The sequence below is a fragment of the Hakea prostrata genome, chromosome 2 (genome assembly GCF_041222555.1).
Source record: "Hakea prostrata isolate BN-2017 chromosome 2, UWA_Hpros_2, whole genome shotgun sequence".
Classification (NCBI taxonomy): domain Eukaryota; kingdom Viridiplantae; phylum Streptophyta; class Magnoliopsida; order Proteales; family Proteaceae; genus Hakea; species Hakea prostrata.
In genome coordinates, this window is record NC_142601.1 from 27,393,241 (window position 1) to 27,410,939 (window position 17,699).

At 38.0% G+C, this 17,699-nt stretch overlaps 1 protein-coding gene across 3 annotated transcripts in view; it reads right to left on the bottom strand.

The window, feature by feature from the left end:
• Positions 1–1,555: 1,555 nt before the first annotated feature.
• CYP71 (cyclophilin71) overlaps positions 1,556–17,699 on the bottom strand; it is a 37,362-nt gene continuing 21,218 nt past the window's right edge. The window contains exons 9-12 of one of the 3 annotated variants that reach the window (XM_089144488.1): positions 17,018–17,150; positions 16,432–16,655; positions 3,755–3,908; positions 1,556–2,756 (exon numbers count right to left, since the gene is read on the bottom strand). In XM_089144488.1, coding sequence (XP_089000614.1) covers positions 2,673–2,756; positions 3,755–3,908; positions 16,432–16,655; positions 17,018–17,150 — 595 coding nt within the window. In that variant the 3' untranslated portion in view covers positions 1,556–2,672. Of the gene's footprint in view, positions 2,757–3,754; positions 3,909–3,943; positions 4,896–16,431; positions 16,656–17,017; positions 17,151–17,699 lie in introns of those variants that run through there. The other 2 variants (XM_089144486.1, XM_089144487.1) reach the window with 2 other exon arrangements.

Consider the following 17,699-nt stretch of genomic DNA (forward strand, 5'->3'; position numbering starts at 1 on the left):
CTAGCATGATTTTCGCCTTAGCTTTTCTTTATTTTAAATTAGTTATCATTTGAAAAGATGGATGACTTTACGTAGTCTATGTTAGATGGAAGTGATCATATATTGTAAATATGTGAGGAATCTTTAATTGAAAAATACTTGAACTTCAACAACTTTAATTAAAAAATCAAACCAAAAAAATACTTTAATTAAAGCGGAGGAAAGAAAAGAGGGGGGGATTAGTAATCTTTTGTTAGAAAAGTCCAACCAGCATTGGTTTGGCCTCTCTCTCTATATATATATTTTTTCGAAACCTCAATCAAGATATCTTTTGAGAGAATGATTTTCTTCATCCATGTTGTACCAATATAATATATGTATACATCTATGAGGTATAATTAATACTACTTGATTGTATGTCTCTTAATGTATAGTCAAAGGAGTACACAGTAAACATCCTCAACCCTAGATAATTTAAAAAATAATAACAAAATTTTTAACACCTTACTGTGTTAATCATTGGCTCTGAGACTCTTGAAACGAAGAAAATTCTTATTGATGCTTAAATTACCATCGTGGTTTAATACATGCATCAAGCTCAATCTTCAACAAATTCTAAATCCGATATAGACATTGTTGGATCAATGTGAACATTGTTGAATCTGTCGACATTGATCCGACAATCAATGTTGATCTACATCCGTAGATTCATTTGTTCTACATATTAAGAGGAAGCTGATCACCATCATTCGTTTATCAATGTCTTAACTAATTGTTTATTACCACTTTGAAACTTATAATAGTACACTATACCCTCCCTAACTTTCCAGCAGGCCTACAATAAGGACAAACTGGGCCAGACTTTTCAAAACCCAATCCCACCCCTGAACGCCCTTAAAGAAGCTCATTCCTGCCCTATCCCCCTAGCTCATGGTCTAAAATTTCATATGCTCAACCTGATGTCCTTATAGGCCACTCCAAGCCCATTGCCACTCTCATTATCCATAATTGGGCCAATCCAAACACAATGCTAGGGCTTGTTCTTGTCTTTATCCCTATCCCTGATTGGCCTTATTCTTAACCCTACCTTTGGCCCTTACATATCTTGACATAAAATATATCAACTTTTAAAATTCAAAATACTAAAATTTGACAAAAGAATCATGGCGAAGATTAAGATTAAATTTAGGTCTAAAATCAATATTGTAATTAAGAAAATCAACGATTAACCGAGATTCGTAGTGCTGAACAAACATTAATTCCAAACATGCCGTCGGCCCTATTCCACCCTCAGAGTACCAAAATCTTAACCCCATGTGCTATTCAAATTAAGTGAAGTTAAAACAGATCAGAACCACTGCGGCCAAACTTTTTTTTTGGTAATTAAACTTCTATTGAGAAAGGCGAGGAACAACACACTCGGCTTTACTCCCTCGATTCAAGGAACCATGGATTGGAAAGTAGCCAAAACGTCCTCCCCAAAACAGACTGCCAAACTTCCCCCAAAACAGACTGCCAAACTTCCACCCATGCTTTCAGGGTAAATTAGACCTAAAAAGGATCTCTGACTTCTTCATATTTACGTCCTAAGTTAAAAAGGTAATAATCATGCAGTAGCTCCATATTAATTTAACTGTCCTCCATCTCTAACTTCAGAAAACACCATACAATCGCCAGCAAAAATTTTCTACTCCAAATGCCAGAATTCTGCTTAAAGGAGAAAATAAGATGCATCTTAAAATATGATAATGCAATAAATATGACACCATGTGAGAATACATGTACATACGAAGAGAAAAGATATCAAGATCCTTGCCAACAAGAGCAACACATAAGACTCTTACGGTATGTAAATCAACTTACAATGGACACATTTTCCAATATAATAATGGGAATGATCTCTAAACACGAATCTGAACATAGCGTTGATGCTTTTCTTTTCCCTAATGCAGAGATGAGATGTTCCGTAACTATAGGATGAGTTTTATTATTACCTTTTCTTCCTCTCCACAGAGAAGGGAAGGGAAAATTAATACTTCAGGGGTTTTTCCTAAAATTTGATAACGCGGTTTGTTCTAGTTCAACCCACGGGAGACAATTTCTGCTGTTAACTTCCAACAGGGGTGTAAGCTACTTAATAATGGTTGCATAGACGATCATAAAGCCAAGCTAGGGAAGAAGCCCTGATTATGTCCTCATGGCCACCAAAATATCACTAGCACATTTTCCAGTCAGTATATAGTTTACTAATTATCTGTCGATGAAAACAGCAGCAAACCCGAATATGAACTACGCAGTATAGCACAACCCACAGTTCTCAACGTGATCAACGAACGCATACTGATGAAACTAATCTTTCAGATAATCGCTTTAACTATCCCAGCAATGAATAGTTTGAAGAACTGTACACATAGCAATGCTAAATTCTGGAATGGATAATTTGAAAAAAACAAATGTGGCTTACAGAAAATTTCTGGAATAGATAAAACAAAATTTCCTTTTCTCCAACTATGAAGTTGTCAGAAACGAAAACAGAAGGATGGTCACCACAATCATATGCAGGATGTAATTAGTAATCTAGAAAAATATTAAGACAAGTCAATCTCAAACCAGAATTGTTACTGCAGATCAAACATGGCGGTTGAGAGCATCAACAATAACGAGTGATGGAAATACGATTCAGAGAAGGGATTTCAAGATTTAGGGACTGTCACGTTCAAGATTTTAACATCTTGATATGGTTTGTCAGCCTTGTCTGTCTTCACCTTCTCTATTGCCTATCAAAGAAAACCAGAATTCATAATCAACCTCTCCCTCCATGAGACATACAGAAGCACAGATACATGTACATGAATGAATAGAAAATATTACAACTATTGAAGGAAGATTCCAACAAGAATACAGATCAACAGCTTAAAATGGCAAAATACACAGGAACACTTGATATGCTTGTACAAGCATTCTTTTCCTAAATATGTCGATGATAGAGGTCATACAGGGGGCAATCCATAAGTTATTTGGCCTATATTTTTATGGACATGTTTACATTACCTCTACCTCTGCCACTGTATACTTCAGAGCATGTGTGTTTCACCAACTTCCACATTAGTCTCACAAAATGGCAGGTTTTAGTCCATGACTATGCTAGACGCGAGCTTGGTGGAATGGTCAGTGGGCCACTGTTGTAGCCTGTGGTCAACTCATCAAAACAGCCTCTCAGCAAAAACTGCTGGGTAAGGCTGCATCAGAAAACTGCCCCCTCCCCTCCCCTCCCCCTGGGACTTTCTTGTGTGGGAGTTTTCATGCATTTTGTATATCCTCTCACAACGCTGATTAGGCATCAGCTGGAAGAGTCCACAATTCCACATTATCCACCTATATAAAATTTTGCAGCGTGTGCTATGGAAAAATCACAATGTCCACTTTGAGAGGAATCATCAATCAAAGCTGACGCTGGAATTCTCACAAGAGCCTACTACTATGAGATGCTTAAGAATAAAACTAAAATAAAAAAAAATTAAAAATAATAATAAAAAAAAGAAGAGGTCCAACCACACTTCACCAGGTGATTTGTCCAACATCAGTAACAGATGCCTTTTGAAACCAGAAAAGGAGATAAACCAAGAAGATTCCCAAGTCATTTAAGATCCTTAGCCAGGAAATTGTCACTACCCCAAGCATGTCCGTACATGCTCACATTGCACGTATGTGATCATAAACACCCAACATGGCTTGTATAAGAAAAGTGCAAAATGTATATGAAAACCAAAATTACCTGTACAACATCCATTCCCTTCACCACTCTACCAAACACTGTATGCTTGTTATCTAGCCACGGTGTTGCCACAGTCGTAATAAAGTACTGAGATCCGTTTGTGTTTGGCCCAGCATTTGCCATTGATAAGGTGAAAGGTCGGTCATGCCGTAAGCTGCAGAGACATAGCCAAAGGCTAAAGCATTAAACATGTCCCACTGAAGCACAGGATTTAGAAAAACAATTAAAGCAGACTAAAAGAATCACATATAAATAGCAAACAAGTATTACAGTTCCAGTGCATATGAAGTGCTTTCGAGCAAGTTCTCTGAAAGGGAGGATAAGAACTGAAACCCCCACCTTTTTAGGGGCTCCGACTAGAAGAAACGAAACAGCAAAGGAAAAAAAGAAGAAAAAAAAAGGCAGAAGCAGAAAATGAGGTGAGAGACAATGAAAAGCTCGAGACCCTATTAGAAAAGACTCGTTACACTCTTCTATTTGGATTTTCTGAGTTAAGTGAGAGACTCCGTCTTCTTCAAATCAATATGGTATTTAAAAACAGCAAACTTAGCCAGAGAAAATGTCACCTCTCGGAAGAAATTGCTCAAAGACATAAAAAAGCAGAATGTCATAAGCTTCCCAAGGATACGTGGACAGAGTTCATGAAAATTTGAAGTCGGTTAACATGAAGTGTTGCCCATCATAGGCCAGAATACCGGAATTCTTATTCTCTGCTACTGCACATTCCCCCATTCATGTCGGTTTCCTCTTTCATTCCTTTAGGTTTCATTTGGTTCAAAGGAGAATTTAAGGGAAGGGAAGGAAAATTTTCTTATCATTTGTATTCATACTTACATGATTACATGACTAACTCCAAGTCATTCAATATTTGGTCATCAAATTCAATTTCCTTTGCATCCATTTCCCTTTGGTTTTAATAAGTAAATAAAACTTACATGAAATTTATGTAACTTATGCAATCACATGAGGTCATGATTACAAAAGTTTCTTTTTTGTTTTAAAAAAATGTCACTTCCCTTCCTTTACTTCCTCTTGTAACCAAACAAATCCTTAGTTTCTCTTCTATTCCTTCCATTCACCTCTAGTCTTCACACACAAACCAGGGTTCAAAAACCCTGATTTATATCAGTAACGGCAACATCTGAGGAAAAATGGCCAAAAGATGAAAGACAATTGCAATCCTGTAATCATTCTATATGTTCCAAATGAAGTGGAAGAACTGTATATAAACAAAATTTCAAAGGGATTTCTCAGTAAATCATTACAAGTATAGATACAGGAGGATAATTAGTCATTGTCTTGCTCTATATTGTTTTAGCTGACTTGATAGTATTGTTTTTTGATGACTTGATGTGTCTGGTGTTGATTTTCATGATTTGATGTGGCATAAATGTTCAATTTTAGTTAATATAAGGTATATATCATACAACCACTAACATTTTAAAAGAGAAGAAATTAAAAAAATTAAAAAGGAGTGACAACTTTATGGGACACATTACCCATATGTACCAAAAAATTAAAAAGGAGTGACAACTTGATGGGACACATTACCCATATGTACCAAATATGTTACAAAGTTTTACTGTTATGCCATTAAGTGTCAGCGGAGCAGGCTTACCACACCAGTTTTCCTCTAATTTCTTAGTATTTGTTTCCTTTATTTGTTAATCAGTTTAGGAAGGAGATTTTACCCAAAAAATAAAAATGTTTAGGAAGGTGCTTTTCCCAATGTGGGGAGATTATCATTCTCTTATTCCACAAACTACCGACTTCTCTCCATCTTCTTTCTGTTTCAGTTTATTATCCTCACACGAACATTTGGACTTTCCTGCTTGAAGCCACAAATTTTTTAGGGGAGTTAGACAGGAAGTGAAAAGGAAAGAGATTGATTTTACATTTAGATTGTGTTTGAAAGATGAAGAAGAGATAAGGACAGTCGAGGGAAATCACAATACATAAGGGCACAAGTTTTCAAAGTGATCAGTTAACAAGGCAATTTTACAGAAGGGGTGCAGCTGGCAGCATCTTGAACATCAGGGAGGGATATGTAATTATCTCGGTAATAGCCTTCTTCTACTTCTATTTTATTTTATTTTTTTTCCTTTTTTGTGCACCGGGGGGGGGGGGGGGGAGGGAGGGATATGTCACCCTGGTCCAGTCCTAGGTGAGCAGCTTGTCGATTAGGAGCCTAGGCACCTCTCCACCACCTTCGGTTGCTTTGCCAACGTAACAACAATGCTTTGGACACACATCTGCACTTCATCCATCCTATCTTTAAATAGACATCATCCTCTAAATGAAATTTTATTTTACGGGTGAGTTCATATACCTCAAAATAGTCACTTAAAAGAAAATTTTATTTTACAGGTGAGCCCATATATCTAAAATGGTCATCTTGGAGAACATCATCCTATTCTTGTTCGGTGGAACCAATGGTTCAACTCTGGCTCTCTCTATCACATAACTTCCTAGGGAATTATTAGAAGAGAGTTAGGATATTAGTTTAGCTCTATATATGCAAGGAATTGATCTATTTTCAGTTTTACTTCAACATGTAATCTCTTCTATTTATTCCCTATCATGAAGAATACAGGCAGCTCTTACCAAAAAAAACAAGAATACGGCAGCGTAGTGTCAGTGAATTGAATTGTCCTTTCAAATTGGACAGCTAAAGGTCAGGCACCTCTTCTTCCTCTAAGAGACACCTCAGGGCAGTGATCATTACCAGTTACCCAGCAGGTCTGAGACCTAGACAGGAACCTTCACAAGATCTGGGACCTATCCATCATCCATAAACATCATCTGGGCAGTGTTCATCGATTCATCAAGGTGGTCCAGGCCCTAGTCAGGCAATCACCCCCCCCCCAACCCTTCTGAAGGTCAGTGACCTTTCTTCCATCCTTTCTCTTTAAACTTTACCCTTTGAAGGATAAGCCTCCATTAAGCCTGCGATTCATCTACCCAAGGTGCTGTCCAATATAAAAACCTACTTCCCACCATTAAAATAGGCTGAAAATTTGAGGACGACCCTCCAACAGAACCCAAACTCAATTGGAGTTTCACAGCCATCCATTCATCCATCCAAAAGCCAAACTAAACCCTAAGTACCTCAGAACCTGGAAGCACGCAGGGACACCAACATTCCTCCAACACATGTAGTGCTTAGGTGAAAAGGCCCAAATTAAAGAGGTCAACACAGATACGGCTGAGGGTGGATTGGCAAAGATAGAGATTAAAGAAGATCCCATGGACATGACCACAAATCTCAAGGAGTATAGAGTTCATTCAGCATCTAGGGTTCTTTTTAGATAAATCCCCCAGGGTTAAGACTTCACTCCTGATCTTCCTACACTACCGGAGTTCTGCACGGAGATGGTCAAGGTTGCGACACCTGTTATTACTCCCACCAAATTTGAGGTTGAATTTCTTCCAAAGTAAATCAAGCACCAAAGAAAACTTCTTTTTCCAGAAGACAGCATAAGGTTGTCACATGTATGGGTTGGTTCTTCATTGAGTGGCTTCCCCTTGGAGTCTGCTCAACTAATGGACCCTAAACACAGGTACATGAGCTTTTAGCAAGTGAATTGAACCGATGGTTCACTTATGGTTCAATTGGTCCAATTTACGCAAAGGACTAAGGGATCTTTTAGTTAATTATGTGATTAGCGTTGCTTCACAGCCTCCGTGCATGGGAGACCTGGTGTTTACCCAAAAAAAGACACACTTCCAAGAGACGGTAAAGAGGTAGGTAGGGACTCCTTTAAGTTAGTTCAGCTTTAGGAGTTAAGTGTCTTTCAGTTTTATTTTAACACAATATTTTCTATTTATTCCCTATCCTAGAAGGGTATAGGCAGCTGAGTATTACTGAATTTAATTGTGCTTTCAAATTGGACCGTGGAAGGTCCCGGACCTCTTCTTCCTCTAAGAGACTGCTAAGCTGTGCTCATTATCAGCTGTGCTCATTATCAGTTATCAGGCAGGTCTTGAGGCAGGAACATTCTCAAGATATGACAACTATCAATCACCCACAAGCAACAGCTGCAAAATATTCATGGATTCACCAAGCTGGTCTGGGAAATAGACAGGGAACCACATCGCCCTACCCCTCCCAAGGTTAGGGACCTTTCTTCTACTCCTCTTTTAATTTTTTTGTTATTGTTTGAAGGATGATACCCCCCAGGGACAGGACTTGGCACAATGGTCGGCAGATCACAGTTGTAGCCTGAGGTCAAGGTACTCAAAGACCTCACAGCAAAAAATTTTGGGGTAAAGGCTGCATACGAAAATCTCCCCCCCCCCGGGGACTCCGCTTGTGCAGAAGCTTTCAGCACTATGTACACCCTGTCTTTGAAGGATGATAACCCCATAAACATGCAATTCATCTTGCCCAAAGTGCTTCTGATGTGAACCAAGGATCTTTAAGGGTGCAAGCCCTAAATCTAAAGTTCAACCTTAGGATCTTACTAAATTGAACAAGCAGTAAAAATTAGGGTTTAATCACCTTGTAATTAGGTCTTCAAATGTACACAGCAACTGTTTAGGGCTTAGTACACCCTGCAGTTAGCTTTCTATAGACCTAGGGTGATTTAGGGCTCAAGGGAAAGGAGAATAGGGTTTGGCCAGGCTGGCTCAGAGATAGAAGATGAGAGAATTCTTTCTAAATTTTAATTTCCATATTCAATTCCAAAGCTAGGTTTTGTAAAATTAAGGTTTCTTAAATTTAGGGTTTCTAGGGGATGAACTAAGGTTAGGGTTAGGGTCCTTTGACAAGGTAGGTGAAGGCATGGAACAAAATTCGACAGAAATTATTGAAATTTTGATAAAAAAATGTCAGCAAAATCACAGATTGAAATGAAAAGTAAGGACAGGCACACGAAACGTACCATATGGTATCGTATCGTATCGACCGAAATAACGAAATGATATTTCGACCAATATGGCATCGACGTGAAACAACACACGCTTTAAGTTATAAAATGCACATTTTCGAGCCATTTTTCAACCTATCATCAGTTTCAAGCATACTGAGCGACATCGCCTCAAACATTCGACCCTATTTTGACATTTTTTTTGGATTTCTCTTGCTTCCCTCTTTTCAACTAATTTCTACAACTCCATTTCATTCAAATACTAGATTTGCTCCTCCATTTGAGAATTTTCTCAAATCTTGCAAGGTGAATAACCAACTTCCTCATTTTTTTATTTTTGTTTTGTTTGTGCCTTAAGTCTCCTTGGATTGCTTCCAAATTTTAGTATGTTTACTTTAGAGTGTTAATCTATGAATTTGTAGTGAAGATTAATTTTTATTTTTCCTACTATTTTTTATTTTTTTATTAAAAATTATTTAGTAAATTATGTATATTGCTAAAAATGTACACATATAGTAGATGCATGAGCTTCAAATTAATGTATGTGAGAGTTGACACGATATTGCTGTGATGGTGTTAAATCAATTTTTTTCTATTAATTATGTATTTTTAATGTATTTAATATATATTTAAATAATTAAAAAATATTTAAATATTAAAAAAAAGTAATTAATTTCTGTTTTAAATTTAAAAATAAGAGAATATTAGTGAAAGCATGTATGCAATTTTTGGAGCATGTTGTGGAGCTTTTTAAAAGAGTTAGTGTGTATTTATATATTTTTAAATTTTTTATATATTAAAAATACTTATATTTTTTTTTTATATTTAAAAATAGGAGGTTATTATTAGAAGCATGTATGTAATTTTTGGAGCATATTGTGGAGCTTTTCAAGATACATAAGAGTGTATTTCTTGTATCAGGCACTCTCTTTCAAAGATGTCAAACATAGCTTGGCAACACAAAAGGCCACTGACAACTGATAGAAGGAAGAGCGAGTGTAATTACTGTAAGAAACAAATAGGAGGAGGCAAGGCCACTAGACTTAAGGTGCATCTAGCTGGTGGAAACAGGGATGTAGTAGGGAGCCAAAAGGTGCCCTCAGAGGTAAGAAGGCAATGGCCTCATATATTAGTGGGAGAAAGCAAAAGATGAAAGAGAAGAGAACATAGAGGGAGGAGTTCAAGGATGCATGCTTAGATGACCTTCCAAATCCCAAGGATTATGGTCTAGATGAGCCAGGAGAGTATAAATGTGACCCTAATCCAAAGGCCAAACAGATCAGGAGGGAGATGATGATGAGTAGGGAGCAACAGAGGGTTGATGAGATGAGAAGGCAACAGAGGCCTTTGGGTTGTGGGTCCTCTAAAGAGCCACAGACAGCTCCCAAGTCCCTATGAGGAGGTGTCAGAGTGTGAGGCAAAGGTTCCTATCCCACGGGCCCCTACAAAGGGTCGAGCTTCATTAGCACATCCTACAAATCCGGATCTAAAGATTCTTCACAATAATCCGGCCCTATTTAGGAGGCTTGAGCAAAAGCAGAGAAAGTTGAAGCACTTATAGGGGAGTCTGAAGGAAAAATTGGGAATGGATTTCTCCAAATGGGCTTATTACCAAAATATTCCAGCACATACAGCCCAAGGGCCCTACTATGGGAATATGATTAAGGAGATAGGCAAGGCTGGGAGTGGTGTATAGGGACCCACTCCATATGAGATATAATGTCTATTTGCATAAGCATAAGGAAGAGTTCAATGAGTATATTAATGGATTAAAACCCATGTGGGCTCATTATGGAGTGACTGTGATGGTTGATGGTTAGACTAGTCCCATTAGACAGTCCATCATCAATTTCATGTTGAATTGCGATGAGAGGACAGTATTCCTCAAGTCAATAGATGCATCCGGTAATAAGAAGGATGCAAAATACATTTATAAATTATTAAAGCAAGTGATGAAGGATGTTGGAGTGGAGGCTGTGATCCAAATTGTGATTGATAATGGCTCCAACTACAAGAAAGTTGGGTTGAAGATGCAAGGGAACTCTAGGTATCAAAACATATAGTACTAATTTTCATTTTTAAATACATATATTTACATTACATGTACACTTTATGACTTTGTATTGATGCCTTGATGGATGGATAGATAGAGGCTCTTTTGGACTCCATGTGTTGCTCACTGCATTGACTTAATGCTAAAGGACATCGGAAAGGTCAAGCTTGTGAAGAAGACCGTGGAGCAAGCCCAACAAGTTAGCACCTTCATCTATAACCACACATATGCATTGGACAAGTGTCAGGGTGACTTAGTAAGGCCAAGCATAACCAGATTTGCTACTAATTGGATAGCACTACAGAGCTTTAAGAGTAGGAAGACTGGCCTTAGGAGCATGTTTGCATCGAGTAGTGGTTTACCCTGGGAGGGTTCTTCATCCATAGGAGGAAAAAGAGCACAATTGACCATACTCGATGAGACTTTTTGGCATAATGTGAGGATAGTGGTGAAGATGCTTAAGCCTGCGGTGCATGTGTTAAGGATGGTAGATTAGCAGAGAAGACCTACTCTACCACACATATCTGTTGCAATAGAGAGGATGAAGCAGCAAGTTGCTCAGGTCCACCCACACGGCAATAAGAAAGTCCTCGAAATCATCCAAGTTAGATGGCACTCTATGTTGTAGCATCCACTGCATAAGGCTAGTGAGTTGTTAAATCTAGTATTCAATTTAATTTTCATTATGTAATCACACTATTAAGCATTAACTATTCCCTTTTATGACATACTTTTTCTTACACAGCATACTACTTAATCCCAAGTAACATTACAAGGACAATCTTGGGATGAAGCAAAATTTGATAGATCCCATCCAAACTGTAGTGGAGAAGTTGGAACTGGATCCAATCATCCAGCTAAACAAGCAATCATCCTTATGGAGGTGAGATAATGATTTGATATTCACAATTCATAATTTTATACTAAGTTATTAACCTAGTAACTAGTTATTGTTTTTTTTCTCTTTATATATTAGATAGCATTTAGGGATGCCACTGGGAGCTTCGGTTGTTCCCTGGCCGTATCGAGACGAGAATCCACCCTTGGGGGTAAGTTCATTCATTTATTTTGTTATATATTTAATTATTATATTCTATCTTAAATTTAGTTATTTAAGTATTGAAATGACTTGGAGTCTATGTTTGTTACAGCTGAGTGGTGGTTGCAATTTGGACGTGACTCATCCCATTTGAGTGCGATTGCAAGCAAAGTTCTCTCCCAGACATGTTTTGCCACTGGTTGTGAGCGAAATTGGAACATCTTCAGCCTCATTCACTCAAAGAGGCACAACCGATTGGATGTAAAGTGTCTAGAGGACCTTGTCTACATACACTATAATATAAGACTAAAGGAGGATCATATTAGACAAGGGACGGACAGAAAGAGAAACAATATAGAGTTGGCCGACATATTTGAAATGGATAATGATGATAACCTAGTAGTTAACTGAATCAAGGATAGTGGAGAGCCATTGTTAGATGAGGAGGGAGTTCGTCCTAGTAGAAAGACTGCAAAGATGGGGGCTGATGTGGAGGACTTCATGGCCCAAGAGGGGAGTGCACATGCAACGCCCGCCCGTCCCTTCGTGCCACACCCTAGTGCATCCACCCATAGTGAGGATTTGATTGTCTGGTCCGACACTTAAGATGAGTGACTCAAGCCTCCGGCAATGACGACGATGGTGATGATGATGGCAATGATGAAGATGATGATGGAGGGGATGAGGAGGGTGTTGAACCTTGTGATCAGGATTCAGCTGATCCTAGGGACAAACCACCACCAGTACGTGAGAGTTGGGGGGGCGGACGACCACTGAGATTCATAAGCGAGAGTCAATTCACCCACGCGACACAGGATTTAGACCATACTGGAGTTGCATCTCAAGGCCAAAATGTTTCCTCTACATATTTGAGGAAGGGGAAGGGGAGACAACACGGCTATAGCACAAAGGACACACCATCATATGGGTCCTACCGTCCACTTGATGCTGAGAGCTTGGTGGGATCTATGAGATCAATGAGAATTGATGATTCTAGAGATTCCTCCACCTCCAGGAATCCGGATGGCATAGGCGCATAGAGTCCTCATATGATACTGCTGTGGAGAGTATTGGTTCTACTGGGTCGACTTATGGAGCTTATGGTTATGGACCATATGGTGTCCCTCCTGGCTATCAGACTCAAGGTCAGCCACTAATGGAGCCTTATGGTTATGGAGCTTATGGTGTCCCTCCTATTATCACCTATAGGAGTCAGCCACAGGAACCTTATTGTCAGTATGGACCTTATGCTGACAACCAAGGTGCTCCTTCATTTGTTGAGCAGATCTTCCACTTTATACCACAGCCACCACCAATCTTTCCATATGCAGTTGAGCCAGTTCCTTATCGGGAGATTCACAACTTCCCACCATCAAGAAATCTTAGGCATGTGGATGAGGCCACATACAGAACTGCAGTTGCCGACTACATCGACAACTATATGCGGCAAACATCATGGGACTTGTATTGTCATTTGCATGGGGTGTAGACGGAAGAGGGAGACATGGAATAGAGTAGACTTATAATTGGTAACATTCTCGCTTCTTCTCATCTGTAGTATATACTTGGATGTTACATTTTCAATGGTTTTTTTTGTAAACTAGTAGTTCTATAGTGTATTATGCTTGAAATAGGTAGTATGCAAGAATCCAAATCATTTTGAGTCCATATGAAGCCCAAAATTGAAGTTCCAAATTCCCAAAAAAAGGTGTCCAGTTTCGACTGAATTATAGAAATTTCGGCCTTTTGCAAGGTCGAAATTCTTGTTTCGGTCAAATTTTGTTCCTCGGGATGGGCATCCTAGAGGTAATAGGTTTTGGGCATAGTAAAATGAATGAAATTTCGGAATCACTTTTGAGATTTCGACCTCAATTTTTCAATGGGGTCCTTCTACCCTCATTTTCGATATTCAACCTAAGTTGAGGCCAAAAAACACACTAGGAATGTTATTCTTGCCCAAAACGAAGCCAAAGTAGTGTTCTTGATTGGCACATGTCCAGCAGCCCAACTATGTGGGAAAAATTGAAAGTCTGAAACATGAATTTTAACCAATGTGCATATGCATATGATGCAAGAGAACACTAAGATCTTCATTAAAATGCAAGAAAAAATACAACTAAAATTCAATATACAAGTAGTCAAGTACAAGTGTAGATTGGCGCACGATGTTCAACATTTATTAAATCCACACCCATTTGAGAACATTCCGTCATACACTTTGTAAAACTCTAATCTTAAGAAGAATGGCTATCTCTAATATGAAAAACTCCAAGATTCGAGTGAATGCCACCAGATCCACACGATGCATACGTTTGCTGGCAAGAACCACGCGAGAACAAGTGGTAGATGTTGTAGATCAAATCAAGTAGGATATGAGAGAAGCTTTGGAAAGAAGTCTTGAATTTTGCTCGAAATGAGCGAATTTTCAAATGAAATGGCCTTTTATTGACAATATTCTAGTCGAAGCCTCAGCAAGATTTCGGCAAAATCTTAAACTTTTTGGTTTTGCCCTCTATTTTGTTTGGCCCACCACCAAAATGGCAAGTACCTTGGTTTTTGGTGAAAGGTTGTGGAGAATTAGGTTTTTTAAAGTTTTAGGGCTTCTAATGAAGAAGATGAGTGCAGAAATTCTAGAGTTCAGATGAGGGGAAAAGGGTGGTGATCGGGATCTAGTATGAGTGGGAAGGTGATGTAACCAAATTCTAGGGTTAGGGTTTTGTGATTGATCTCCCTAGAATTAGGGTTAGCCCAAAAACAATCCTCTTGTGAACTTGCAAGTAACTAACAAATTTGGGATAGGATGGATAAAAATGTTGAATATTGGTTTGGATTAATATAGGTTGTAGAATTTGGTTAACTAAGAAATGTGGGATAGGTTTAAGGTGTTGTTGAGAGGAACCGGATGACCTAGGGTTGATAGGAAAAGGGATGTGTTGAATTTGGGTCTGTATGGGTTTACTTTAAGATAGTTAGAGATGGGTAGGTATTAGGAGAGATTTGTATAAGATTTGATTTAACAAGACTAAATGGATTGGTACGGGGATAGTTAGGGTTTTCACAAATCCTTAGTGACAACTTTAGTGCCTAGGTGGCAATACGGCTCACAAGACAACAAAGCGGAATTTCCTAAGTGATAAAGCGGCTGAAATATTGCATGTCAGCAAGACGCTTTGACAACAGGAGTTGCTACTCCTAAAAGTTCCAAGTCATACATCAACATCATTGATGAGAGATGGGAGCAGCACTTAAGTCATATTTTGCATAAATTTGTGAGTATCGATAGTTAAACTTACTTCATGTTTTATATTTTATGATTTTGATTGCATTTTCCAAACAGTTAAGCCACTCACTAAGCTTATATTTGTTATCACAAGCTTACTACTTGAACCTGAAGTACACTACAAATATAACTTTGGACTCGATAGTGAATTGATGGATTCAGTTCAAGATGTTGGTGTGAACTTGGAGCCAAATATAAATAGGCAGGGAGTTGCTGATTCAAAGGTGAGAATTACTAATCTGCTTAGTTCTTATATATTGGTCAGTACTCAACCTTGTATTAATTTGAAAGTTGAAACATAGATCTACAGATCAAAGATTTTAGGGATGCTACAGGGGGTTTTGGTAAGTCGGCTGCAATTGCAGCCAGGAACAATGGAGACCATGGTGTATATATCTACTTCAGCACAAGTACACAACCAACTACCATATGCCTATACCCAATCATGGGCTCGAAGACCCTAACATATTTGTACATTTTCTCAATTACTAGGCAGCTGACTGGTGGGTGTCATATGGCACAAGTGTTGGGGCTCTATCTAGGCGATTAGGCGGCAATAAGGCAACCAAAGCGATTGGGTCAAAGTTTTTTCAATATGACTACTTTTAAGCTGATAAATTTCTATTATAAGCTAAACAAACATTCAAGAATCACATTCATTTAAAAATAAAAAGCATTCAAGAATCATAATTGCGAAAGATTATTCAAAAAAGAACATAAGCATAAGTTCATCTCATCAAAGCTTCATAACATATGACTATAAACTATATCAAATTGCAAGTACGAAAATGAAAGTAGTAATTTTACATGTTTACTTAACTCTATGATAGTGTGATGCCAAATAAGTGCCTTATCCATTTAATGATTCATTGATTCTTGATTCCGAAATGACTAAATGTTAAGTTCGTATACAACTTTGTACAATTAAAAAAAAATTTAAATAAAGAAAAATATTATTATGTACAAAATGTCAAAAATGTGGTCGTTTTGGCTTCTAGGCAGCCGTAAAGTGCACAGGGAGACAAAGTGGTAGCAATTAGGTGAAAAAGCAGCCAAAAAACTGCATGTTAACAAAGTGGTTCAAAACAAAGCGGTTGAAAAATCGCATTGCCACCTAGGATGCTTTGACAACTTGTTTTCTTTTTCCTTCTCCCAACCCCCTTTCCCCAAAAAAAAATCTGAAGAAATAGCAGTCCATTATCTAGCCAAAAGGTCTCTATTTAAACTTTGAAAAGTAACATGTGCCTCCATATTGAGGAAAATATTCTCCAATACAATGAAAGTAGATCTATTTTAATTGAATATAAAAAAATAATAAAATAAAAACCAATCTCATAACCATAGAGAGTTAACTAGAATATTGAAACCTCTTCTTAAACAGTACTACGGATCCAATATAAAAAATCTTTTTAATGTCAATAACTTGAAATACAATACCTTTTGTGAAACTCATCCTCAAACTCCCTCCCCCAGATTGACTGCCCACCGGTGCCATCTCCCAAAGGATCACCTGTCTGTATCATGAAGCCTTTGATAACTCGGTGAAATATAAGATTGTCGTAATAGCCATTCCTGCAGTGAGTCGTGAAGTTCTCCACAGTTTTTGGACATTCTTCAGGATATAGTTTCATATGGATGTCACCAAGTGACGTGTGCAAGATCTGGTTAAGATAAAATTACACAGCAAAAATAAGTCCATATAATTAAGCAACAAAAATAGCAAGTAACAAAGAACCCATGCGCTGTTGATTATATTAAGTAGAATTCTACAACCAGCTAACAAGCAAATATGTTCAAGTCATCATAAATATACAGGTAAATGCATGGCCTGGTAATCGGAGACAAAGATTCATATATTGCCGGAAATATCACACCCGATGTAAAAACAATTGTAACAAAGTCATATTCAAGGAAAGCTTTTTCTGTAATGGTAAAGTTGAAAACTAAGTGCTGTGTAGCAGAAAATTTTACTTGGTCCAAGCCTGGAAGGTAAAAGCGTATAATGTAAGAAACAAAAGCTTACCACATTGTCCGGAAGAGATGTTGTGACAGCTTTACCAATATCTGATGCAGCCAAAAGTTCATCAGCAGGTGGCTTTTCATTGAACACGTCTCTTCCTTTGGTTGCATCTTCAGGCTCCTCTGGTTCTCTCTTACTGTTTAACCCATATCCAAACAACATAAGAAATCTGAAGACTTTTCTCATCAACAAACAGCACATCAATTCTTATTTGCAGAACTACAAGTAACTGCTTCATTACTGATTCACTAATCCACAGTACCGTTCACATGGACAGTGGTTTTATTGCTAATGTTATGTTCCCTTTTGGCCCTTTACTTGTTCCCCAAGTGTTCTATAGTACACATGGGTCTCTCGCTAATTATGTCTTATCCTCTTTCTGCTTTTTCTTGTATTCAGTTTAGATAGTTTAGATTCCTAAGCTGAATCGGACTTTATTATAAATATATGGCAACCATGAGAGCAGAATTCCATTGTTTCCCGTGCAATCCACCTCCATCTTCTCCTCATCCACCTCTTTTCTCTTCTTCTTCTTATTTTCCCTCTTGTACATTTGGTTTCTCTGGTTTGCAACTCATCACATAATATCAGAGCATTAAAACCAGAGAATGATCCAACCTTTCTATGCTATTTGAGAGTCTTCTCAGATTAAAACTGATACTATCTGTAGCCTCTTGTTGCATCT